General features: G+C 49.4%; 1 protein-coding gene across 6 annotated transcripts in view; it reads right to left on the bottom strand.

Moving 5' to 3' along the window:
- Window positions 1-23,318, bottom strand: part of LOC147113203 (phosphofurin acidic cluster sorting protein 1-like) — a 795,587-nt gene extending 772,269 nt beyond the window's left edge. For 3 of the 6 annotated variants that reach the window (XM_085998126.1, XM_085998127.1, XM_085998132.1), the window contains exon 1: window positions 23,129-23,318. In XM_085998126.1, the coding sequence (XP_085854252.1) occupies window positions 23,129-23,277 (149 nt within the window). In that variant the 5' untranslated portion in view covers window positions 23,278-23,318. The remainder of the gene's footprint in view (window positions 1-23,128) is intronic. The other 3 variants (XM_085998130.1, XM_085998129.1, XM_085998131.1) reach the window with 2 other exon arrangements.
- Window positions 23,319-23,533: the final 215 nt, after the last annotated feature.

Raw genomic sequence — 23,533 nt, 5'->3', positions numbered from 1 at the left:
ATTATCTAAATGGTGAGAGATTGCAGAGCTCGGAGATGCAGAGGGATCTGGGTGTCCTAGTGCATGAATCACAAAAGGTTACTATGCAGGTACAGCAAGTAATTAGGAAAGCTAATAGAATGTTATTGTTTATTGCGAGGGGAATTGAATACAAAAGTAGGGAGGTTATGCTTCAGTTATACAGGGCATTGGTGAGACCACATCTGGAGTACTGTGTACAGTATTGGTCTCCTTATTTAAGGAAGGATGTAAATGCGTTGGAAGCAGTTCAGAGAAGGTTTCCTAGACTAATACCTGGAATGGGCGGGTTGTCTTATGAGGAAAGGTTGGACAGGCTAGGCTTGTATCCGCTGGAGTTTAGAAGAGTAAGAGGTGACTTGATTGAAACATATAAGATCCTGAGGGGTCTGGACAGGGTGGATGTGGAGAGGATGTTTCCTCTTGTGGGAGAATCTAGAACTAGGGGTCACTGTTTAAAAATAAGGGGTCGCCCATTTAAGACAGAGATGAGGAGAATTTCTTTCTCTCAGAGGGTCGTGAGTCTTTGGAACTCTCTTCCTCAGAGGGCGGTGGAAGCAGAGTCTTTGAATATTTTTAAGGCAGAGGTAGATAGATTCTTGGTAAGCAAGGGGGTGAAAGGTTATCGGGGGTAGGCGGGAATGTGGAGTAATCGGATCAGCCATGATCTTACTGAATGGCAGAGCAGGTTCGAAGGGCCGAGTGGCCGACTCCTGCTCCTAATTCGTATGTATCCCTCTCCCGAATATCTGTCTGAGGCTGAACCACACGGTTCACAATCTTGGTGTCATTTTTTTTTATTCGTTTATGGGATGTGGGCGTCGCTGGCAAGGCCAGCATTTATTGCCCATCCCTAATTGCCCTCGAGAAGGTGGTGGTGAGCTGCCTTCTTGAACCGCTGCAGTCCGTGTGGTGAAGGTACTCCCACAGTGCTGTTAGGGAGGGAGTTCCAGGATTTTGACCCAGTGACGATGACGGATCGGCGATATACTTCCAAGTCAGGATGGTGTGTGACTTGGAGGGGAACTCGGGGGTGGTGGTGTTCCCATGCACCTGCTGCCCTTGTCCTTCTAGGTGGTGGAGGTCGCAGGTTTGGGAGGTGCTGGCGAAGAAGCCTTGGCGAGTTGCTGCAGTGCTTCTTGTAGCTGGTACACACTGCAGCCACGGTACGCCGGTGGTGGAGGGAGTGAATGTTTAAGGTGGTGGATGGGGTGCCAATCAAGCAGGCTGCTTTGTCCTAGATGGTGTCGAGCTTTGCGAGTGTTGTTGGAGCTGCAACTCATCCAGGCAAGTGGAGAGTATTCCATCACCTAGTTACTTGTGCTTTGTAGATGATGGAAAGGCTTTGGGGAGTCAGGAGGTGAGACACTCGCCGCAGAATATCTAGCCTCTGACCTGCTCTTGTTGCCACAGTATTTATGTGGCTGGTCCAGCTAAGTTTCTGGTCAATGATGACCCCCAGGATGTTGATGGTGGGGGAATTGGGCGATGGTAATGCCGTTGAATGTCAAGGGGAGGTGGTTAGACTCTCGCTTGTTGGAGATAGTCATTGCCTGGCACTTCTGTGACGCAAATGTTACCTGCCACTCATCAGTCCAAGCCTGACCGTCGTCCAGGTCTTGTTGCATGCGGGCATGGACTGCTTCATTATCTGAGGAGTTGTGTATGGTGCTGCACACTGCAGTCATCAGCAAACATCCCCATTTCTGATCTTATGTTGGAGGGAAGGTCATTGATGAAGCAGCTGAAGATGGTTGGGCCTAGGACACGGCCCTGAGGAACTCCTGCAGCGATGTCCTGGGGCTGTGATGATTGACCTTCAATCACCACAACCATCTTCCTTTGTGCTAGGTATGACTCCAGCCAGTGGAGAGTTTTCCCCCCCGATTCCCATTGACTTCAGTTTTACTCGGGCTCCTTGATGCCACACTCGGTCAAATGCTGCCTTGATGTCAAGGGCAGTCACTCTCACCTCCCCTCGTAAGAACAGGATATGACGCTCGACTCGTCGATCGACAGTTCCGACGGGCCACAGCAAAAAATCGCATAGACCTCCTCAGAAGACAAACATGGGACACAACCAACAGAGTACCCTTCGTCGTCCAGCACTTCCCCGGAGCGGAGAAACTACGCCATGTTCTTCGCAGCCTTCAACATGTCATCGATGACGACGAACACCTCGCTAAGGCCATCCCCACGCCTCCACTACTCGCCTTCAAACAGCCGCCTAACCTCAAACAGACCATCGTTCGCAGCAAATTACCCAGCTTTCAGGAGAACAGCGACCACGACACCACACAACCCTGCCACAGCAACCTCTGCAAGACATGCCAGATCATCAACACAGATACCATCATCACACGTGAGGACACCACCCACCAGGTACATGGTACATACTCATGTGACTCGGCCAACGTTGTCTACCTCATACGTTGCAGGAAAGGATGCCCCGGAGCATGGTACATCGGCGAGACTATGCAGACACTGCGACAACGGATGAATGGACACCGCGCAACAATCGCCAGGCAAGAGTGTTCCCTCCCAGTCAGGGAACACTTCAGCAGTCAAGGACATTCAGCCTCCGATCTTCGGGTAAGCATTCTCCAAGGCGGCCTTCGAGACACACGACAACGCAAAATCGTAGAGCAGAAACTGATAGCCAAGTTCCGCACTCATGAGGACGGCCTTAACCGGGATCTTGGGTTCATGTCACGCTACATGTAACCCCACCTGACGTAGGGTCATCCAGATTCGAGTCGTCGTTGGCTGGTTCTCTCTACACAGATGCGGCCGGACCGGCTGTGATTTCCAGCAAAAAAAAATGTTTTTTGTTTTTCATACAGACCCCAGCATCTGCAACATTTGACCCCTTGTGACCCCACCTCATTGTTCTTTGATGTAATGTTTTCCTGACTGGCCTGTTTGGACACCATTCACACCTTTGATTGCTGTGATTATCTCTCTGCCGAGGTGTGATAAATGGCAGTTAGAAAGATTACCTGTAATCATCTGGCATTATTCTCTGACTATATAAGCTGTGTCGTTATGCATCTCTCCACTTCACCTGACGAAGGAGCAGCGCTCCGAAAGCTTGTGATTTCAAATAAAACTGTTGGACTATAACCTGGTGTTGTGTGACTTCCTACATTTGTCCACCCCAGTCCAACTCCGGCATCTCCACACTCTGGAATTCAGCTCTTTTGTCCATGTTTGGACCAAGGCTGTAATGAGGTCGGGAGCCGAGTGGTCTTGGCGGAACCCAAACTGGGCATCAGTGAGAAGGTTATTGGTGAGTAAGTACTGTCAGCTTGATAGCACTGTCAATGACACCTTCCATCACTTTGCTGATGATTGAGAGTAGACTGATGGGGCAGTAATTGGCCGGATTGGATTTATCCTGCTTTTTGTGGACAGGACACACCTGGGGCAGTTTTCCACATTGTCAGATAGATGCCAGTGTTGTAGCTGTAGTGGAACAGTTTGACTAAAAGCGCGGCTAGTTCTGGAGCACAAGTCTTCAGCACGATAGACAGGATGTTGTCGGGGCCCATAACCGTTGCTGTATCCAGAGCGCTCAGCCGTTTCTTGATATCACATGGAGTGAATCAAATTGGCTGAAGACTGGCTTCTGTGATGGTGGGGACCTCAGGAGGAGGCCGAGATGGATCATCCACTCGGCACTTCTGGTTGAAGATTTGACCCCGAGATGAGCTTCCGACCACATATCCGCAGCATCACTAAGACCGCCTATTTCCACCTCCGTAACATCGCCCGTCTCCGCCCCTGCCTCAGCTCATCTGCTGCTGAAACTGTCATACATGCATTTGTTACCTCTAGACTTGACTATTCCAATGCACTCCTGGCCAGCCTCCCATGTTCTATCCTACATAAACTTGAGGTCATCCAAAACTCGGCCGCCCGTGTGCTAACTCGCATCAAGTCCCGGCCACCCATCTTCCCTGTGCTCCCCGACCTATATTGCCTCCCGGTTAAGCAATGCTTCGATTTTAAAATTCTCATTCTTGTTTTCAAACACCCTCCATGGCCTCGCCCCTCCCCATCTCTGATCTCCTCCAGCCTCACAACCACCCCCGCTCCCAGAGATATCTGCGCTCCTCTAATTCTGCCCTCTAGCATCCCCGATTATAATCGCTCCACCATTGGCGGCCGTGCCTTCAGCTGCCGAGGCCCTAAGCTCTGGAATTCCCTCCCTTTAAGACACTTCTTAAAACCTACCTCTTTGACCAAGCTTTGTCATCTGCCCTAATTTCTCCTTATGTGGCTCGGTGTCAAATTTTTTGTCTTATAACACTCCTGTTAAGTGCCTTGGGACGTTTTACTACGTTAAAGGCGCTACATAAATACAAGTTACTATTGTAGAATACAGTGCTCTATTAGTATTCATCAGATATTCCATCCATCACTGGTCCCTCCTCTTCCTCATCTACATGCTGCCCTTCCGCAACAACATCTGCAGACGGGTTAGCTTTCACATGGACACTGATGACACCCAGCTCCACCACCTCGCTCAACCCCTTCACTGCTGCCGCGCTGTCAAGACTGCTTCTCTGGCACCCAGTCTTTAAAGAGTCGCAATTTGTTCCAGCTAAACATTGGGAAGATCAAAACCATCATCTTTGGTCTCCACTACAAATTCTGGATTCTTGCCACTGTCTCAGGCTGAACCAGACCATCTACAGCTTTGGCAGCCTATTTGACCCCGAGTCGAGCTTACAACTCCATATCCTCTGCATCACAAAGACTGACTATTTCCAGCATTGCTCACCTCTGCCCCTACCTCAGCCCATCTGCTATTGAAACTCTCATCCATGCCTTTGTAACTTTCAAAATGCTATTATTCCGAAGCTTTTATGGCAGGTTCCCACCCTGCATGTACTGCAGCTCATACAGAACTCTGCTGCCCATACCCTATCTCACATTATGCCCCATTCGCCCATCACTCCTGTCCTTGTAGACCAGCATTACCCCCTCCTCCCCCCCCACACTCCGTTCCTCTGACTCCGGTCTCTTGCGCACCTCCCCCTCTCTTTGCCCCACTATAGGCAGCTGTGCCTTCAGCTGCCTAGGTCCGATGCTCCTTGCTAAACCCTACCAGCTCTCTACCTCCACTACCTCCTTTAAAACCCGCCTGAAAACCCATTGTTTTGACCAATCTTTTGGTCACCCCTCCTAACATCTTTTTTGTCATGGCATCCATTTCTCTTCCGCATACCTCTGAAGCGCTTAGGGATGTTTTCTACTTTAAAGATGCTATAAAAATGCAAGTTGTTATTTTTATTGTTGCTTAGTGTACCAAAACACAGTGTTCTAGAAACATAGAAGATAGGAGCAGGAGTAGGCCATTCGGCCCCTCGAGCCTGCTCCGCCATTCAATGGCTGATCATCCAAATTCAGTACCCTGTCCCTGCCTTTTCCCCATACCTAGGGTTGCAAAGGGGTGGAAAGTTTCCGGGAAATTTCCGGAAATTTTCCACGGGAAGTTTAGCTTGGGAATTTTGCCCAAAAAAGCACATGCTAGCATAATATTGTTTTTTTTGTATTTCTTTCTTTTTTTTCCCGCAGGTCCTCTCTTAAAATTACTAACAGAGATGGAATCTTAATTATTAAGGAATTTCTTAATCAATATATGTTTATCTTCTTACTTGGCTTGTTTTAATAATTACAAGTTTTGTGTGTGACTGTGAACAAATGTGTCCTGATTGGTTGGATGAGTGGATGAGCAATTAGCTCCCTCTATTTGTAATATTTGCATATCGAATTGTGATTGGCCTGCAGGCATCTGTAAGACTGCTATAGTTTTTTTAAAGATCCAGGTTAGGGGTCCTGAGGGAAGTCATTTTGTTTTCTGCTGATGTTGTGATGATGCAGTAAGTAAATCAGACTTTATACCAAATAAACCAGTTACTTGTTGAACTCTGTTGTCCTTCAATTTAAAATATACAAAATAATACACTATTGGTGATGTAGCATCGTGTGTGTACAGGTCATGCTTCCATCACATGGAGCATCAGCAAAAATGTACTCACCCTGTTGCAATCGTGCTGATCGACCGCAGTTCGACACAGAGATGAATGCCCTTTATTTCTCTGCATAGAACAATGCCACGTTTACTGTCGGATGTGTGGAAGGATTTTACCCCAGGCATTAAAGATGGAAAGACTGTGTACATGTGCAAACACTGTAGAAAGCCATATGTAAAGAATGCCACAAAGATGCAGCAGCATTTATCCAAATGCAACAACTTCACTCAAAGCTCACAGCAGTCAGCCCAGAGTTCCTCTGCTTCCATTCAAGAAGATGATGGTTCTCATTCAGCATCAGGCTCCTTATCATCAGCAACTCCTGGCCCACTTGGAAGGTTCTTTGATACAATGGATAACCATAGCCAGAAGAATGCAGATGAGTGCCTTGCTCGAGCTGTATATGCAACAGGCTCACCCCTCATGCTCACAGCCAATGTGTACTGGAAGAGATTTTTCAATGTTATTCGCCCTGCATACTGTCCTCCCACCAGACATGCTTTGTCTACTTATTTGCTGGAGGCTGAGTATAACAGAGTCCAAGGAAAGCTCAAAGAAACGAAGGACAACAGACACACAGGCAGATACATTGCTGATGAGCTGAAAGCGGTCATCAACGATCTTGGATCACAAAAGGTCTTTGCAGTAGTTACTGACAATGCTACGAATATGAAGGCTGCTTGGGCTCAAGTGGAGGAGGCCTACCCTCATATTACGTCTATTGGGTGCGCAGCTCATGGGCTTAACCTGCTCCTCAAGGACATCATGGGTTTGAGAACCATGGAAGCACTGTACAAGAGAGCCAAGCAAGTTGTTAAGTATGTCAGGGGAAAACAGGTAGTTGCAGCAACCTACAACTCCAAGCAAATGACAAAGAACAAGAACACCACACTGAAGCTGCCCAACAACACTAGATGGGGTGGTGTTGTCATAATGTACAACAGCCTTCTGGAGGGTAAGGAGTCGCTGCAAGAAATGGCAATATCCCAGGTCTGGGGATATGGAAACCACCATCAAGAAAATACTGCTGGATGATGTGTTTTGGGAGAGAGTGGTTAGCAGCCTTAAACTACTCTCACCAGTAGCATCTGCAATTGCTCAGATTGAAGGAGATGACGCTGTCTTGTCAGATGTTCTCAGGCTTTTTACTGATTTAAAAGAACAAATCAGCATTGCCCTACCCACATCCCTGCTGCTCAAAGCAGAGGAGAAGGCAATTGTTCAATTCATACAGACGCGTCAAGAATTTTGTGTCAAGCCGATTCATGCTGCAGCATACATGCTGGACCCAAAGCATGTTGGGAGACCAATACTTCCTGGAGAACAGATCAACAGCGCTTACAGTGTGATTTCTACCCTCTCACACCATCTCAACCTGGATGTGGGCAAAGTTCTGGGAAGTCTGGCAAAGTTCTCTACCAAGCAAGGTCTTTGGAATGGGGATGGGATATGGGAATCATGCAAGCATATCAGTGCACATACCTGGTGGAAGGGACTTTGTGCATCTGAGGCCCTGTCACCTGTTGCATCGGTGATACTCCAAATCCCACCTTCATCAGCGGCCTCTGAACGAAACTGGTCACTTTTTGGGAATACGCATACAAAGGTGCGCAACAGGCTGACTAACAAGAGAGTGGAGAAACTGGTGGCTATCCGGGCGAACCTACAACTTATTGAGCCAGATACAGAAGTGTCCACCACACAGCTAGACACTGACACAGAGGAGGAAATGGACACGTCAGAGCCAGAGTCAGAGAATCAGGAGGAGCAATGAGGAGTAGAAGACTCAGAAGACTCATGAGTAGAAGACTCAAAGGGACAAAATAAGGACAAATTATACGCTAAATAAGCTGACGCTCTTTTTATTTTATTTTAGATGGGTCTTTTTTGTGGGGTTCAATAAAGTTCAAAATTATAACCTAAATAAAGTTTTGAAAGCCTGTTTTTATTTGTATGGAACAGTATGTCTATTTTGACGACAAAGATAATATAAGGGTCAGAGACAAAAACCATCAGTGTGCAAAAAAACTCAAAATTCCCATAAATTCCCAAAATTCCCATGGAAAGTTTCCTCTTTTAAAAATTCCCAGAATTTTGCAACCCTACCCATACCCCTTGATCCCTTTAGCCTTAAGAAATATATCCAACTCCTTCTTGAATATATTTAATGAATTGGCCTCAACTGCCCTGTGTGGTAGAGAATTCCACAGGTTCACCACTCTCTGGGTGAAGAAATTCCTCCTCATCTCTGTCCTAAATGGCTTACCCCTTATCCTTAGACTGTGACCCCTGGTTCTGGACTCCCCGGCCATCGGGAACATCTTTCCTGCATCTAGTCTGTCCAGGCCTGACAGAATTTTATAGGTTTCGATGAGATCCCCTCTCAATCTTCTAAACTCCAGTGAGTACAAGCCCAATCGTCCCAATCTCTCCTCATACGTCATTCCTGCCATCCCAGGTATCAGCCTGGTGAATCTTCGCTGCACTCCCTCCATGGCAAGAACATCCTTCCTCAGATAAGGCGACCAAAACTGCACACAATACTCAAGGTGCGATCTCACCAAGGCCCTGTACAACTGCAGCAAGACATCCTTGTTCCTGTACTCGAATCCTCTCGCTACAAAGGTCAACATACCATTTGCCTTCTTAACCGCCTGCTGCACCTGCATGCTTACCTTCAGCGACTGGTGCACAAGGACACCCAGGTCTCTTTGCACTTCCCCTTGTCCCAATCTATTGCCTTTCAGATAATAATCTGCCTTCCTGTTTTTGCCACCAAAGTGGATAACCTCGCATTTATCCACATTATACTGCATCTGCCATGCATCTGCCCAATCACCCAAGAGTTTCTCGGCATTCTCCTCACAGCACACACGCCCACCCAGCTTTGTGTCGTCTGCAAACTTGGAGATATTACGATGGGCCGAATGGCCTCCCCTGGTCTGTAAATTTCGATGATTCTATAATGCATACACTTGTGCTAGAAAGAGCAAAAACTGTGAAGAGGGTAGCAGATTTGGGAGTTCGGCACGCCATGCTGAAATGAGATCATTGCCAAATACCTAATTGTCAGTCACCTTGTCCGTACTGGCGCTAGCTTCCTTTCACCTTTAAGAACCCATTCAAAGCTCATTGTTAAACGACTAGGTCATTCATGAATGACTAACCAAAAGTAATATTGAGCTAACGAGTTCAAGACACTCGGTACACCTCAGCATTCAGTGTTTATAGTTTGCACTCAACTATAATGAAGCATTATAGAAAGGAGATTTTTGGGGAGTGCAGGCACATATTTCGCATTCATCTGACCTATGCGGCCTGTGCTTAGAACAGGAGCCAAGATCTTCATCTAAACAATTCAACTAAATTTACTATTGCAAAAGGGCTTTGCATTTGCATGCTAATTTTTTCAATTTAATGTCCATTTTGCAAGCAAAACCACACATCATGGCTAAGTAGAGTTGCCGGAGTTGTGCCGTAAAGAATGGGCTGAGCTCAAGAAGGAATGACTCATTAAACAGACAGAACTAATTCATTTCCAAATCCCACATCAAAAGACATGGTGCCACCTCCACCACGAAAAATAGTTCAAAAAGTATCAGTGCGCAAGCAGAGTGTCTGCCCATTCAGCTACTCCCCAAAGAGCGGCCCAGGTAAGCCCGGGAGGAGAGTACTGAGGGTGGACATAGAGGGTGTTCAAATCAACCGACTCTGCAGGGGGACCCAGCGGAGCTTGGGAAGGCCAGGGATGGTGAGAGGGCCAGACTTTGCTCAGATGAGGATGTGGGCCATGGCATTCGGAATGAGTTTGAGTCTGAACGGTACAGATGAGGAGCTGGCTAGGAGATGATAGAGTCATAGAGTTATACAGCACAGAAAGAGGCCCTTCGGCCCATCGTGTCCACACCGGCCCATCAAGCCCTGTCTATTCTAATCCCATTTCCCAGCACTTGGTCCGTAGCCTTGTATGCTATGGCGTTTCAAGTGCTCATCTAAATGCTTCTTGAATGTTGTGAGGGTTCCTGCCTCTACCACCCTTTCAGGCAGTGAGTTCCAGATTCCAACCACCCTCTGGGTGAAAAAGTTCTTCCTCAAATCCCCTCTAAACCTCCTGCCCCTTACCTTGAAACTATGGCCCCTGGTTATTGACCCCTCTACTAAGGGAAAAGGTCCTTTCTATCTACCCTATCTATGCCCCTCATAATTTTGTACACCTCAATCAGGTCCCCCCTCAGCCTGCTCTGCTCCAAAGAAAACAACCCCAGCCTGTCCAGTCTTTCTTCATAGCTGAAGCGCTCCAGCCAGGTAACATCCTGGTGAATCTCCTCTGCACCCTCTCTACTGCAATCACATCCTTCCTATAGTGTGGCGACCAGAACTGCACACAGTATTCCAGCTGTGGCCTAACTAGCATTTTGTACAGCTCCATCATAACCTCCCTGCTCTTATATTCTATGCCTCGGCTAATGAAGGCAAGTATCCCATATGCTTTTTTAACCACCTTATCTACCTGTCCTGCTGCCTTCAGGGATCTATGTACATGCACTCCAAGGTCCCGCTGATCCTCTGTCCTTCCTAGGGTCCTACCATTCATTGTGTATTCCTTGCCTTGTTAGTCCTCCCAAAATGCATCACCTCACACTTTTCAGGGTTAACCTAGAAACATAGAAGATAGGAGCAGGAGTAGGCCATTTGGCCCCTCAAGCCCGCTCCGTCATTCAATGAGGTCATGGCTGATCATCCAAATTCAGTACCCTGTCCCTGCCTTCTCGCCATATCCCTTGATCCCTTTAGCCTTAAGAAATATATCCAACTCCTTCTTGAATATATTTAATGAATTGGCCTCAACTGCCTTCTGTGGTAGAGAATTCCACAGGTTCATCACTCTCTGGGTGAAGATATTCCTCCTCATCTCTGTCCTAAATGGCTTACCCCTTATCCTTAGACTGTGACCCCTGGTTCTGGACTCCCCCACCATCAGGAACATCCTTCCTGCATCTAGTCTGTCTAGTCCTGTTAGAATTTAAGTTTCAATGAGATCCCCTCTCATTCTTCTAAACTCCAGTGAGTATAAGCCCAATTGACCCAATTTCTCCTCATACGTCATTCCTGCCATCCCAGGTGTCAGCCTGGTGAATCTTCGCTGCACTCCCTCCATGGCAAGAACATCCTTCCTCAGGTAAGGCGACCAAAGCTGCACACAATACTCAAGATGTGGTCTCACCAAGGCCCTGTACAACTGCAGCAAGACGTCCTTGTTCCTGTACTCAAACCCTCTCACTACGAAGGCCAACATGCCATTTGCCTTCTTAACTGCCTGCTGCACCTGCGACTGGTGCACAAGGACACCCAGGTCTCGTTGCACTTCCCCTTCTCCCAATCTATTACCATTCAGATAATAATCTGCCTTCCTGTTTTTGACACCAAAGTGGATAACCTCGCATTTATCCACGTTATACTGCATCTGCCATGCATCTGCCCAATTCATCCTGGAGTTTCTCGGCATTCTCCTCACAGCACACACGCCCACCCAGCTTTGTGTCGTCTGCAAACTTGGAGATATTACATCTAGTTCCCTCGTCTAGATCATTAATATATATTGTGAATAGCTGGGGTCCAAGGACCGATCCCTGCGGTACCCCACTAGTCACTGCCTGCCACTCGGAAAAAGACCTGTTTATTCCTACTCTTTGCTTCCTGTCTGCCAACCAGTTCTCTATCCAAGTCAATAACTTGCCCCCAAGCCCACGTGGCTTAACTTTACATGCTAATCTCTTATGTGGGACCTTATCGAAAGCCTTCTGAAAGTCCAAATACACCACATCCACTGGTTCTCCCTTATCTATTTTACCAGTTACATCCTCAAAAAATTCCAGTAGGTTATTCAAGCACGATTTACCTTTTATAAATCCATGTTGACTTTGTCCGATCCTGTTACTCTTTTCCAAGTGCTCTGCTATTACATCTTTTATAATGGACTCTAGCATTTTCCCCACTACCAATGTCAGGCTTACCGGTCTATAATTCCACATTTTCTCTCTACCACCTTTTTTGAATACTGGAGTAACATTAGCTACCCTCCAATCCATGGGTACTGTTCCAGAGTCTATCGAATTTTGGAAGATGACCAGCAATGCATCTACTATTTCTAGGGCCACTTCCTTAAGTATCCTAGGATGTAGATCATCAGGCCCTGGGGATTTATCAGCCTTCAATCCCATCAATTTCCCTAACACCATTTCCCTACAAATACTGATTTCTTTCAGTTCCACCCTTTCATCAGACCCTATGTTCCCCGACATCTCTGGGAGGTTATTTGTGTCCTCCTTTGTGAAGACAGAACCAAAGTATGTATTTAATTGGTCTGCCATTTCTTTGTTCCCCATTATAAATTCCCCTGATTCTGACTGCAAGGGACCTACGCTTGACTTCACCAATCTTTTTCTCTTCACATATCTATAAAAGCTTTTAGTCAGTTTTTATGTTCCCTGTTAGCTTACTCTCATACTCTATTTTCCCCCTCTTAATTAATCCCTTTGTCCTCCTTTGTTGAATCCTAAACTGCTCCCACTCCTCAGGTTTACTGCTTTTTCTGGCCAATTTATATGTCCTCTCCTTGGATCTTATGCTATCCCTAATTTCCCTTGTTAGCCACGGTTGAGTCACCTTTTTTGTTTTATTTTTATGCCAAACTGGGATGAACAAATTCCATTTGCCACTGTTCTGCCCATCTGACCAACCCGTCTACATCGTCCTGTAGCCTGAGGCTTCCCTCCTCGCTATTTGCCACTCCAACAATTTTCATGTCATCTGCAAACTTACTGATCATACCTCCTACATTCATATCTAAATCATTAATGTACACTACAAACAGCAAAGGACCCAGCACCGATCCCTGCGGTACACCACTGGGCACAGGCTTCCAGTCACAAAAACAACCTTCGACCATCACCCTCTGCCTGCTGGATTTGGGGCCTAAAGTGCATTACACAGTGCGCATCATGGCAAAGTCAAAGTGCTTCTGCATCAGTACAAACTGTTTGTATAAAGGGTTAATGGTGCTTTAGCACAACAAGATGTGCGGGTTAGGTTGATTGGCTATGATAAATTGACCCTTAGTGTCAGGGGGATTAAATACGTGGGGTTACGGGGATAGGGTGGGATATGTGTTGGTGTAGGGGTTACGGGGATCGGGTGGGATATGTGTCGGTGCAGGCTCGATGGGCCGAAATGGCCTCTATCTGCACTGTGGGGTTTCTGTGATTCTGTGAATACTTGCACGTTGGTGTAAAGTCGACCTAAGATGTAATAAAACATTTAAAAGGCTAAGAATCGGCCTTAGGGCTCAATGAATAATTGTGCTGTAGATCCTGTAATTAGCATCCGACAGCTCCACTTGCAATCCCACAGACTTGGATATTGACTATTGATCTCTTTAAAAAAACAAGTATCGGGTTTACAAGCTGAAGTAAGAAAACTACGAGGCACTTGGTCTGAGTATTAAACAAAGCTTTAATCAACTGTTTTTCAACATGGAGGTCTAGTTGTGTCCTTCACTAGTTCCTGTTAATGAATGTCCTGAGCAAGCTGGGCCCGTGCCCGAGTATTTATACTCTCCCTGGACAGCGCCACCAGCAGGCCGCCCAGTATTATTTCATAAGTCATTTCCATATGAATAACAAGATTCATGTCACAAGCCACTTTGGAATACTGAGAAAGTCCGAAGAGTCGACTGAAAAGCCTACAGCTGGGTTCGGTTTTTCCTGCATGCCCGATGCAGCTCTAGGGAAGATTTTGAGGCAGGATACTGATCAAGACCGGCAAAGATCCTGTTCATATGCACCGTCGGAGGTCACTACCAGAGGAGGGTCAACTTCAGACAATCTTCACATCCTACAAAGCACCACTATGTGTATTCCCTGTACACAGTCAAAGCCACTGACTCCAACCTACTTTTTTTTTTAAACAACATAAAATACTGGAAATACTCAGCAGGTCAGGCAGCATCCGTGGAGAGAGAAACAGAGTTAACGGTTCAGGTCGATGATCCTTCGTCAGAACTGGAAAAAGCTGGAGATGGAACAGGTTTTTAAGCAAGTGTTGGGGCAGGGAGAGGGGGGAGGGGAGGAAAGAACAAAAGGGGAAGGTCTGTGATAGGACGGAAGGCAGGAGAGATTAAGAGACAAAAGGGATGATGGTGCAAGGCAAAAGGAGATGGTAACGGGACAAGTTAAGAAACAGAAGATGACTCTAGATGAAGTGTAAATGGCGATGGCAGAATGATCGACAGCTGGCATGTGAGAGAAAAAGGTCATCGACCTGAACCGTTAACTCTGTTTCGCTCTCCACAGATGCTGCCTGACCTGCTGAGTAGTTCCAGCATTTTGTTTTTATTTCAGGTTTCCAGCATCTGCAGTATTTTGCTTTTCTACTTTTTAAAAACTTTGTTCCTGGGATGTGGGCGTCGATGGCAAGGCCAGCATTTATTGCCCATCCCTAGTTGTCCTCGAGAAGGTGGTGGGGAGCTGCCATCTTGAACCGCTGCAGTCCGTGTGGTGAATGCACTCCCACAGTGTGGTTAGGGAGGGAGTTCCAGGGTTTTGACCCAGCGACGATGAAGGAATGGCGATACACTTCCAAGTCAGGATGGTGTGTGACTTGGAGGCGAACTTGCAGGTGATGGTGTTCATAGAATCATAGAAAGTTACAGCTCGGAAGGAGGCCATTTTGGCCCATCGTGTCCGCCCCGGCCAACAAAGATCTATCCAGCCTAATCCCACTTCCCAGCTCTTGGTCCGTAGCCCTGCAGGTTAGAGCATCCCAAGTGCACATCCAAGTACTTTTTAAATGTGGTTAGGGTTCCTGCCTCTACCACCCTTTCAGGCAGTGAGTTCCAGACCCCCACAATCCTCTGGGTGAAGAAATTTCCCCTCAAATCCCCTCTAAACCTTCCCCCAATTACTTTAAATCTGTGCCCCCTGGTTTTTGACCCCTCCGCTAAGGGAAAGTCATAGAATCCCATGCACCTGCTGCCCTTGTCCTTCTAGGTGGAAGAGGTCGCGGGTTTGGGAGGTGCTGCCGAAGAAGCCTTGGCGAGTTGCTGCAGTGCACCTTGTAGATGGTCCACACTGCAGCCACGGTGCGCCGGTGGTGGAGGGAGTGAATGTTTAAGGTGGTGGATGGGGGGCCAATCAAGCGGGCTGCTTTGTCCTGGATGGTGTCGAGCTTCTCGAGTGTTGTTGGAGCTGCACTCATCCAGGCAAGTGGAGAGTATTCCATCACACTCCTGACTTGTGCCTTGTAGATGGTGGAAAGGCTTTGGTGAGTCAGGAGGTGAGACATTCGCCACAGAATTCCCAGCCTCTGACCTGCTCTTGTTGCCACAGTATTTATGTGGCTGGTCCAGTTAGGTTTCTGGTCAATGGTGACCCCCAGAATGTTGATGGTGGGGGATTCGGCAAGGTCATGAATGAACGAGTGTCAAGGGGCAGTGGTTAGACTCTTGCTTGTTGGGGACACTTCAGTGTGATTTCTAAGCTAGTGCTGTTGTGCTCTCATGCCTGAGTGATCTCATTGTAAGCAGTGAAGTTGGAGAAAAGTTAAAACACCCAAGGATCTCCCTGGGAGAGGTCAGTATTCATTCATTATACAGTGTCACAAGCCAGAATCTACCCATGCTGATACTTAATATCACAAATTAAACATTGTGCCGATTGATGATAAAATAAAAGCCAAGTACTGGCTTCCAAGATATAGCAAAAGCCCAAGATCAGGGGTGAAGTTCAGTCTACAAGATGCACTGCAGCAACTCGCCAAGGCTTCTTCGGCAGCACCTCCCAAACCCGCGACCTCTTCCACCTAGAAGGACAAGGGCAGCAGGCGCACGGGAACACCACCACCTCCAAGTTCCCCTCCACGTCACACATCATCCTGACTTGGAAGTATATCGGCCATTCCTTCATCGTTACGGAGTCAAAATCCTGGAAACTCTCTCCGTAACAGCACTGTGGGAGGACCTTCACCACACGGACTGCAGCGGTTCAAGGCAGCAGCTCACCACCACCTTCTCAAGGGCAGTTAGGGATGGGCAATAAATGCTGGCCTTGCCAGCGACACCAACATCCCATGAACGAATAAAAAAAGTGAAATTTGGCAATATTTCAATAAATTCACTCTAAGCTGTGAACATAATTATTGTAAAAAAGTAAAAAAAATTAAGTCTGAGGGATTTTGGCCTGCATTGTATTAACAATTAAAACCACCCTACTCTCCCCAGTGGCAGTAATGGTAGCATTCCCCTAGTTTATAACTCACACAACACTTATTTTTAAATTACGGAACTTCTACAGTACTAAGCTTAAATAAAGGAGACTATGAAGGTATGAGAGCAGAGTTGACTAAAGTGGACTGGGAAAATAGATTAAGGAGTAAGACGGTACATGGGCAGTGGTGTACATTCAAGGAGATATTTCACAACTTTCAAGAAAAATATATTCCACTGAGGAAAAAGGGGCGTAAAAGAAAAAAGACAGCCATCCGTGGCCAAGTAAAGTAATAAAGGATAGTATCCGACTGAAAACAAGGGCATATAAAGTAGCCAAATCTAGTGGGAGGATAGAAGATTGGGAAGCATTTAAAAGCCAGCAAAGAATAACTAAAAGATTAATTAAGAAAGGGAAGATAGATTATGAAAGTAAACTAGCAAAAAATATAAAAACAGATAGCAAGAGTTTCTATAGTTATATAAAAAGAAAAAGGGTGGCTAAAGTGAATGTTGGTCCCTTAGAGGACGAGACCGGGAAATTAGAGGTGGGGAACATGGAGATGGCAAAGACGCTGAACAAATATTTAGTATCAGTCTTTACAGTAGAGGACATTAAAAATATCCCAACACTGGACAAACAGGGGGCTATAGGGGGGAGGAGCTAAACACGATTAAAATCACTAAGGAGGTGGTACTCGGTAAGATAATGGGACTAAAGGCGGATAAATCCCCTGGACCCGATGGCTTACATCCTAGGGTCTTGAGAGAAGTGGCGGTGGGGATTGCGGATGCATTGGTGATCATTTTCCAGAACTCCCTGGACTCAGGAAAGGTCCCAGCGGATTGGAAAACTGCTAATGTAACGCCCTTATTTAAAAGGGGAAGTAGACAAAAGGCTGGAAACTATAGACCAGTTAGCCTAACATCTGTGGTTGGTAAAATGTTGGAGTCCATTATTAAGGAAGCAGTAACAGGACATTTGGATAAGCATAATTTAATCGGATAGAGTCAGCATGGTTTTATGAAGGGGAAGTCATGTTTGACAAATTTGCTCGAATTCTTTGAGGACGTAACGAACAGGGTGGATAAAGGGGAACCAGTGGATGTGGTGTATTTGGACTTCCAAAAGGCATTTGACAAGGTGCCACACAAAAGATTACTGCATAAGATAAAAAATCACAGGATTGGGGGTAATATACTGGCATGGGTGGAAGATTGGCTATCTAACAGAAAACAGAGAGTTGGGATAAATGGTTCATTCTCTGGTTGGCAATCTGTGACTAGTGGTGTTCCGCAGGGGTCAGTGCTGGGACTCCAACTCTTTACAATCTATATTAACGATTTGGAGGAGGGGACCGAGTGCAACATATCCAAGTTTGCCGACGATACAAAGATGGGAGGGAAAGCAGTGAGTGAGGAGGACATAAAAAACCTGCAAAAGGACAGACAGGCTAAGTGAGTGGGCAGAAATTTGGTAGATGGAATATAAATGTTGGAAAGAGTGAGGTTATGCACTTTGGCAGAAAAAATCAAAGAGCAAGTTATTATCTAAATGGAGAGAAACTGCAAAGTGCTACAGTACAAAGGGATCTGGGGGTCCTGGTGCATGAAACACAGAAGTTTAGTATGCAGGTGCAGCAGGTGATCAGGAAGGCCAATGGAATCTATTGCAAGGGGGATGGAGTATAAAAGCAGGGAAGTCTTGCTTCAGTTATACAGGGTACTGGTGAGGCCACACCTGGAATACTGTGTACAGTTTTGGTTTCCATATTTAAGAAAAGATATACTTGCTCTCGAGGCAGTTCAGAGAAGGTTCACTCGATTGATTCCGGAGATGAGGGGGTTGACTTATGAGGAGAGGTTGAGTAGGTTGGGCCTCTACTCATTGGAATTCAGAAGAATGAGAGGTGATCTTATCGAAACATATAAGATTGTGAGGGGGCTTGATCGGGTGGATGCGGGGAGGATGTTTCCACTGATGGGTGAGACTAGAACTAGGGGGCATAATCTTAGAATAAGGGGCTGCCATTTCAAAACTGAGATGAGGAGAAACTTCTTCACTCAGAGGGTAGTAAATCTATGGAATTTGCTACCCCAGAGAGCTGTGGAAGCTGCGACATTAAATAAATTTAAAACGGAGATAGACAGTTTCCTAGCTGATAAGGGAATTAGGGGTTACAGGGAGAGGGCAGGGAAGTGGACGTGAATCTAGGTGACTTCACCTGACGAAGGAGCAGCGCTCCGAAAGCTTGTGATTTCAAATAAAGCTGTTGGACTATAACCTGGTGTTGTGTGACTTCTTACATAGGTTCGGATCAGCCATGATCCTACTGAATGGCGGAGCAGGCCCGAGGGGCCGTATGGCCTACTCCTACTTCTTATGTTCTTATGTACAGTATTAAGACTTAAACAGGTACTAGCACGACATTTAAAAGAAACACAAAAATATTTCGAAACCAAACTCTTAGAAAATACCAATTCTTTGATCGCACTACAATTGTGCAATGAAGGACGTGTGGGTTGTTCGATAAATGTAAGCTCCAGGGAGGCAATACTTTCAAAACATCTCTTCAAATGCAAGAAATAAAGAGACCAATAAGTCCTGTCAAAATTTAAAGTAATCGTAACAAAATGAGTCCAATGCAAAAAGACCCATGAGCCTATGCCACTCCAATACAAATTCCAGCGAAGTGAATATTAATCATATCATGATAAATATAAATCCTAGAAAGCAGTTTAGAGAATCGCCGTGATTGAAGTTGGCCACAACATGCTGACAATTCTTTATGATTGTTGCACTCGATGTCAAACATCCTTCACCCACGTGTTGGTGGAAGTAAAAGTCTTTTGTGCAGCAGCCAGTTGATAATCAATTTCTTTCCTCGTTTCATGCTTGGCAACCGCATGAAAACTAGACACAAACAACTGTGTGACAGCTGGAAAGCCCGCGTAGTAATACCAGTGTCACCATCGCGATATACGGTCATACATGGAAACCCAGCACCGACTAAAAACCCTTTTAAAATATGCAGCGCACACATCAATATTTTCCACAAACACAGCGCTTACTTTTTAAAACGTCAATGAAACAATTTGAGGAACATGTTTTGGAGGACATAAAATCTTGGCTGTCTCTCCTACTCTCCCCTTCAGCCAATGATTCTCACACTGTCTAACAGTGACTGGGAAGCGGACGGCACGCGGGCTTAATCAAAACACAAAAAGATAATGATCTATCTGCACAAGCATCAGATAACAGCTGAGCCTCAGCATGTCTACCTCTCTGAACCTGTCCTGATTCTTTTGCACGAGTCTATCAGGAGAGACAAGATATTTGTTGCAGTAAACAGACAAATTGTAGATTGAATGTTGGGAGAAGATGTGAAGGTGGTCCTTTTACCCAGGCCCCAATAACTGTTAGTGACAGGCAGCAGACAAAGAAATGTATCCCAGAGACAGATACTGGACCAGAAACACAGAATGAATTAGAAAGGCAGAGTGAAATACACAGACAAGAGAAACAGAGAAAGATAGAGGCACACGGGGACAGAAACGCAGCCAGAAAATACAACTAAGGCGAGAAACCGAGGCTTCGATTTTAACCCCCGATGGGCGGGAAAGGGTTGGTCGTGGGGTGAAAATCTTGAACTTGGAAATTCCGCCCCCAGCGCGCCATATTAACGGCGTCGATTCACAGCCTAGACTTGGCTCCCGCTAAAAGCAGGAGGGCCGACTGAAGATGCAAAAGTCCCAGCCCTATGAGGTCATCGGCACCGCCACAATATTAACGTCAAGGCAGGAGGAGTCCCGCACTGTCTGGTGTCGGGGAGTGCGGGAAGTTTTTATTTAAATGAGCCCCTGCCAGTCTCCACATTCCCGACCTGTCTGGGCTCACGGGCAGCCTTCCCAACCCCCCGTAAAAATCGAGGTCAGAGAGGCAGATGGGAACAGAAGCAGAGTGAAAGGGAAAACACCGACCAAAGCACAGACACAGGGGCAGAAACAGAGAGAGAGAGAGAAACAGATGAGGGCAGAAACAGTGGGGAAAACAGACAGAAATAGAAAGAGAGAGCCACACAACACAGAATGAGCGGCAAGTTGGATCCAAAACTGGCTCAGTGGCAGGAAGCAAGGGTGATGGTCGACAGGTGTTTTTGTGACTGGAAGGCTGTTTCCAGTGGAGATCTGCAGAGCTCAGTACTGAGTCCTTTGCTTTTGAGAGAGTTGAGAACTTTTTCCCCCCAGAGGGTGGTGGGGGTCTGGAACTCACCGCCGGAAAGGATGGTAGAGGCAGAAACCCTCATTGCACTTAAAAAGTACTTGAAGTGCTGTAACCTGCAGGGCTACGGACCAGCAGCTGGGAGGTGGGATTAGGCTGGATAGTTTGCTTTCAGCCGGCACTGACACGATGGACCGAATGGCCTCCTTCTGGGCCATAAATTTCTATGATTCGAAATACAGGGACAGTAATGTGGAGTAAGACTGAGTGACTCAAATGTACAATAAAGCAGATCGACAGTGACTAATAGATAAAAACAGGAAGACAGCCACAGATAAAAACAACAACTTGTATTTATATAGCGCCTTTGATGTAGTAAAACGTCCCAAGGCGCGCCACAGGACTGTCATCAGACAAAGTTTGACACCGAGCCACAAACAGATATTAGGACGTGACGACCAAAAGCTTGGTTAAAGAGGTAGGTTTTAAAGAGCGTCTCACAGAGAGAGACAGACACACAGATACATTGAGACACAGATATACAAATACAGGTAAATACAAAGACTGAGAAACAGGCATAGAATTAGAAAGAGATACAGAATAAGGGGACATAGTGATAGACATACACTGAGAAAGACAAAGATGGGCAAGAGTATGGTACAGCGAAGGACATACAGCAAGTGAGAAGCAGAAAGAGATGCACATAGACACAGTCAGCTAGAGATACCATCAGCGAGAGACTTTCAAAGTAAATAGGAACTGGCAGAGTGATATGGTAACTGGTAGTTAGAGAGTGAGAAACAGTCGCTGGCAACGTGATACCGAGCCTGGGGGAGCGATGGGCGCCGAGACCGGGGGAGCGATGGGCGCCGAGACCGGGGGAGACCGAGACCGGGGGAGCGATGGGCGCCGAGACCGGGGCAGCGGGGGGCTCCGAGACCGGGGCAGCGGGGGGCACCGAGACCGGGGCAGCGGGGGGCGCCGAGACCGGGGCAGCGAGACCGGGGCAGCGGGGGGCGCCGAGACTGGGGCAGCGATGGGCGCCGAGACCGGGGCAGCGGGGGGCGCCGAGACCGGGGCAGCGAGACCGGGGCAGCGGGGGGCGCCGAGACCGGGGCAGCGATGGGCGCCGAGACCGGGGCAGCGGGGGGCGCCGAGACCGGGGCAGCGGGGGGGCGCCGAGACCGGGGCAGCGGGGGGGCGCCGAGACCGGGGCAGCGGGGGGGCGCCGAGACCGGGGCAGCGGGGGGGCGCTGAGACCGGGGCAGCGGGGGGGGCGCCGAGACCGGGGCAGCGGGGGGGCGCCGAGACCGGGGGGGCGCCGAGACCGGGGCAGCGAGACCGGGGCAGCGGGGGGCGCCGAGACCGGGGCAGCGAGACCGGGGCAGCGGGGGGCGCCGAGACTGGGGCAGCGATGGGCGCCGAGACCGGGGCAGCGGGGGTCGCCGAGACCGGGGCAGCGAGACCGGGGCAGCGGGGGCGCCGAGACCGGGGCAGCGATGGGCGCCGAGACCGGGGCAGCGGGGGGCGCCGAGACCGGGGCAGCTGGGGGCGCCGAGACCGGGGCAGCGGGGGGGGCGCCGAGACCGGGGCAGCGGGGGGGGCGCCGAGACCGGGGCAGCGGGGGGGCGCCGAGACCGGGGCAGCGGGGGGGCGCCGAGACCGGGGCAGCGGGGGGGGCGCCGAGACCGGGGCAGCGGGGGGGGCGCCGAGACCGGGGGGGCGCCGAGACCGGGGCAGCGGGGGGGCGCCGAGACCGGGGGGGCGCCGAGACCGGGGCAGCGGGGGGGCGCCGAGACCGGGGCAGCGGGGGGGGCGCCGAGACCGGGGCAGCGGGGGGGCGCCGAGACCGGGGCAGCGGGGGGGGCGCCGAGACCGGGGCAGCGGGGGGGCGCCGAGACCGGGGCAGCGCCGAGACCGGGGCAGCGCCGAGACCGGGGCAGCGCCGAGACCGGGGCAGCGGGGGGGCGCCGAGACCGGGGCAGCGGGGGGGCTCCGAGACCGGGGCAGCGGGGGGGGCGCCGAGACCGGGGCAGCGCCGAGACCGGGGCAGCGGGGGGGGGCGCCGAGACCGGGGCAGCGATGGGCACCGAGACCGGGGCAGCGATGGGCACCGAGACCGGGGCAGCGATGGGCACCGAGACCGGGGCAGCGATGGGCACCGAGACCGGGGCAGCGATGGGCACCGAGACCGGGGCAGCGATGGGCACCGAGACCGGGGCAGCGATGGGCACCGAGACCGGGGCAGCGATGGGCACCGAGACCGGGGCAGCGAGACCGGGGCAGCGATGGGCAGCGAGACTGGGGCAGCGGGGGGCACCGAGACCGGGGCAGCGATGGGCACCGAGACCGGGGCAGCGATGGGCACCGAGACCGGGGCAGCGAGACCGGGGCAGCGGGGGGCACCGAGACCGGGGCAGCGGGGGGCACAATAGCGGTCGCTGTCAGGGCTGTGCTGGGGATCGGGCTCTCTGCACCGCTCCCTCTCCTCCCTCTCTCTCACACTCTCTCTCCCTCTCCCCTGTCACACGCTCCCTCTCTCTCCCTCTCTCCTCCCCTCTCTCCCTCTCACACTCTCTCTCTCACCTGGGCACGCAGCTCGGCGACGACCTGTCGATCTCCCAAGTGGCGAACAGGTTCATGGGCAGCGGTTTGGGGAGCCCGGAACCCGAGCCTGAGCCCGGCACCAGAGCCACCCGGCCGCGCTCCCGCTCCCGCTCCGCCATCATCAGCATCTCAGCTCCTCACACAGCCTCTCCCACCGCGCCTCAGTCAGTCAGCCTCTGTCAACCTCTCTCACTGACTCTCTCCCGCCCGCGGGCGGCGCGCGCTGCCGCTCAGAGACCCGCCTCTCCAAACGGAGTCTGCGCCTGCGCCTGCGCCGCAGCCCGAGCCCAACGGCCGACCCCAGACCCAGACCCCGCCCCCAGACCCAGACCCCGCCCCCAGACCCCAGACCCAGACCCCGCCCCCAGACCTCTAAACCCCGCC

The sequence above is a fragment of the Somniosus microcephalus genome, chromosome 9 (assembly GCF_052327205.1).
Source record: "Somniosus microcephalus isolate GS21.2 chromosome 9, FLI_Smic_1.0, whole genome shotgun sequence".
NCBI lineage: Eukaryota > Metazoa > Chordata > Chondrichthyes > Squaliformes > Somniosidae > Somniosus > Somniosus microcephalus.
The sequence above is the reverse complement of the archived record's forward strand: the minus strand, read 5'-3'. Positions and strand labels throughout refer to the sequence as shown.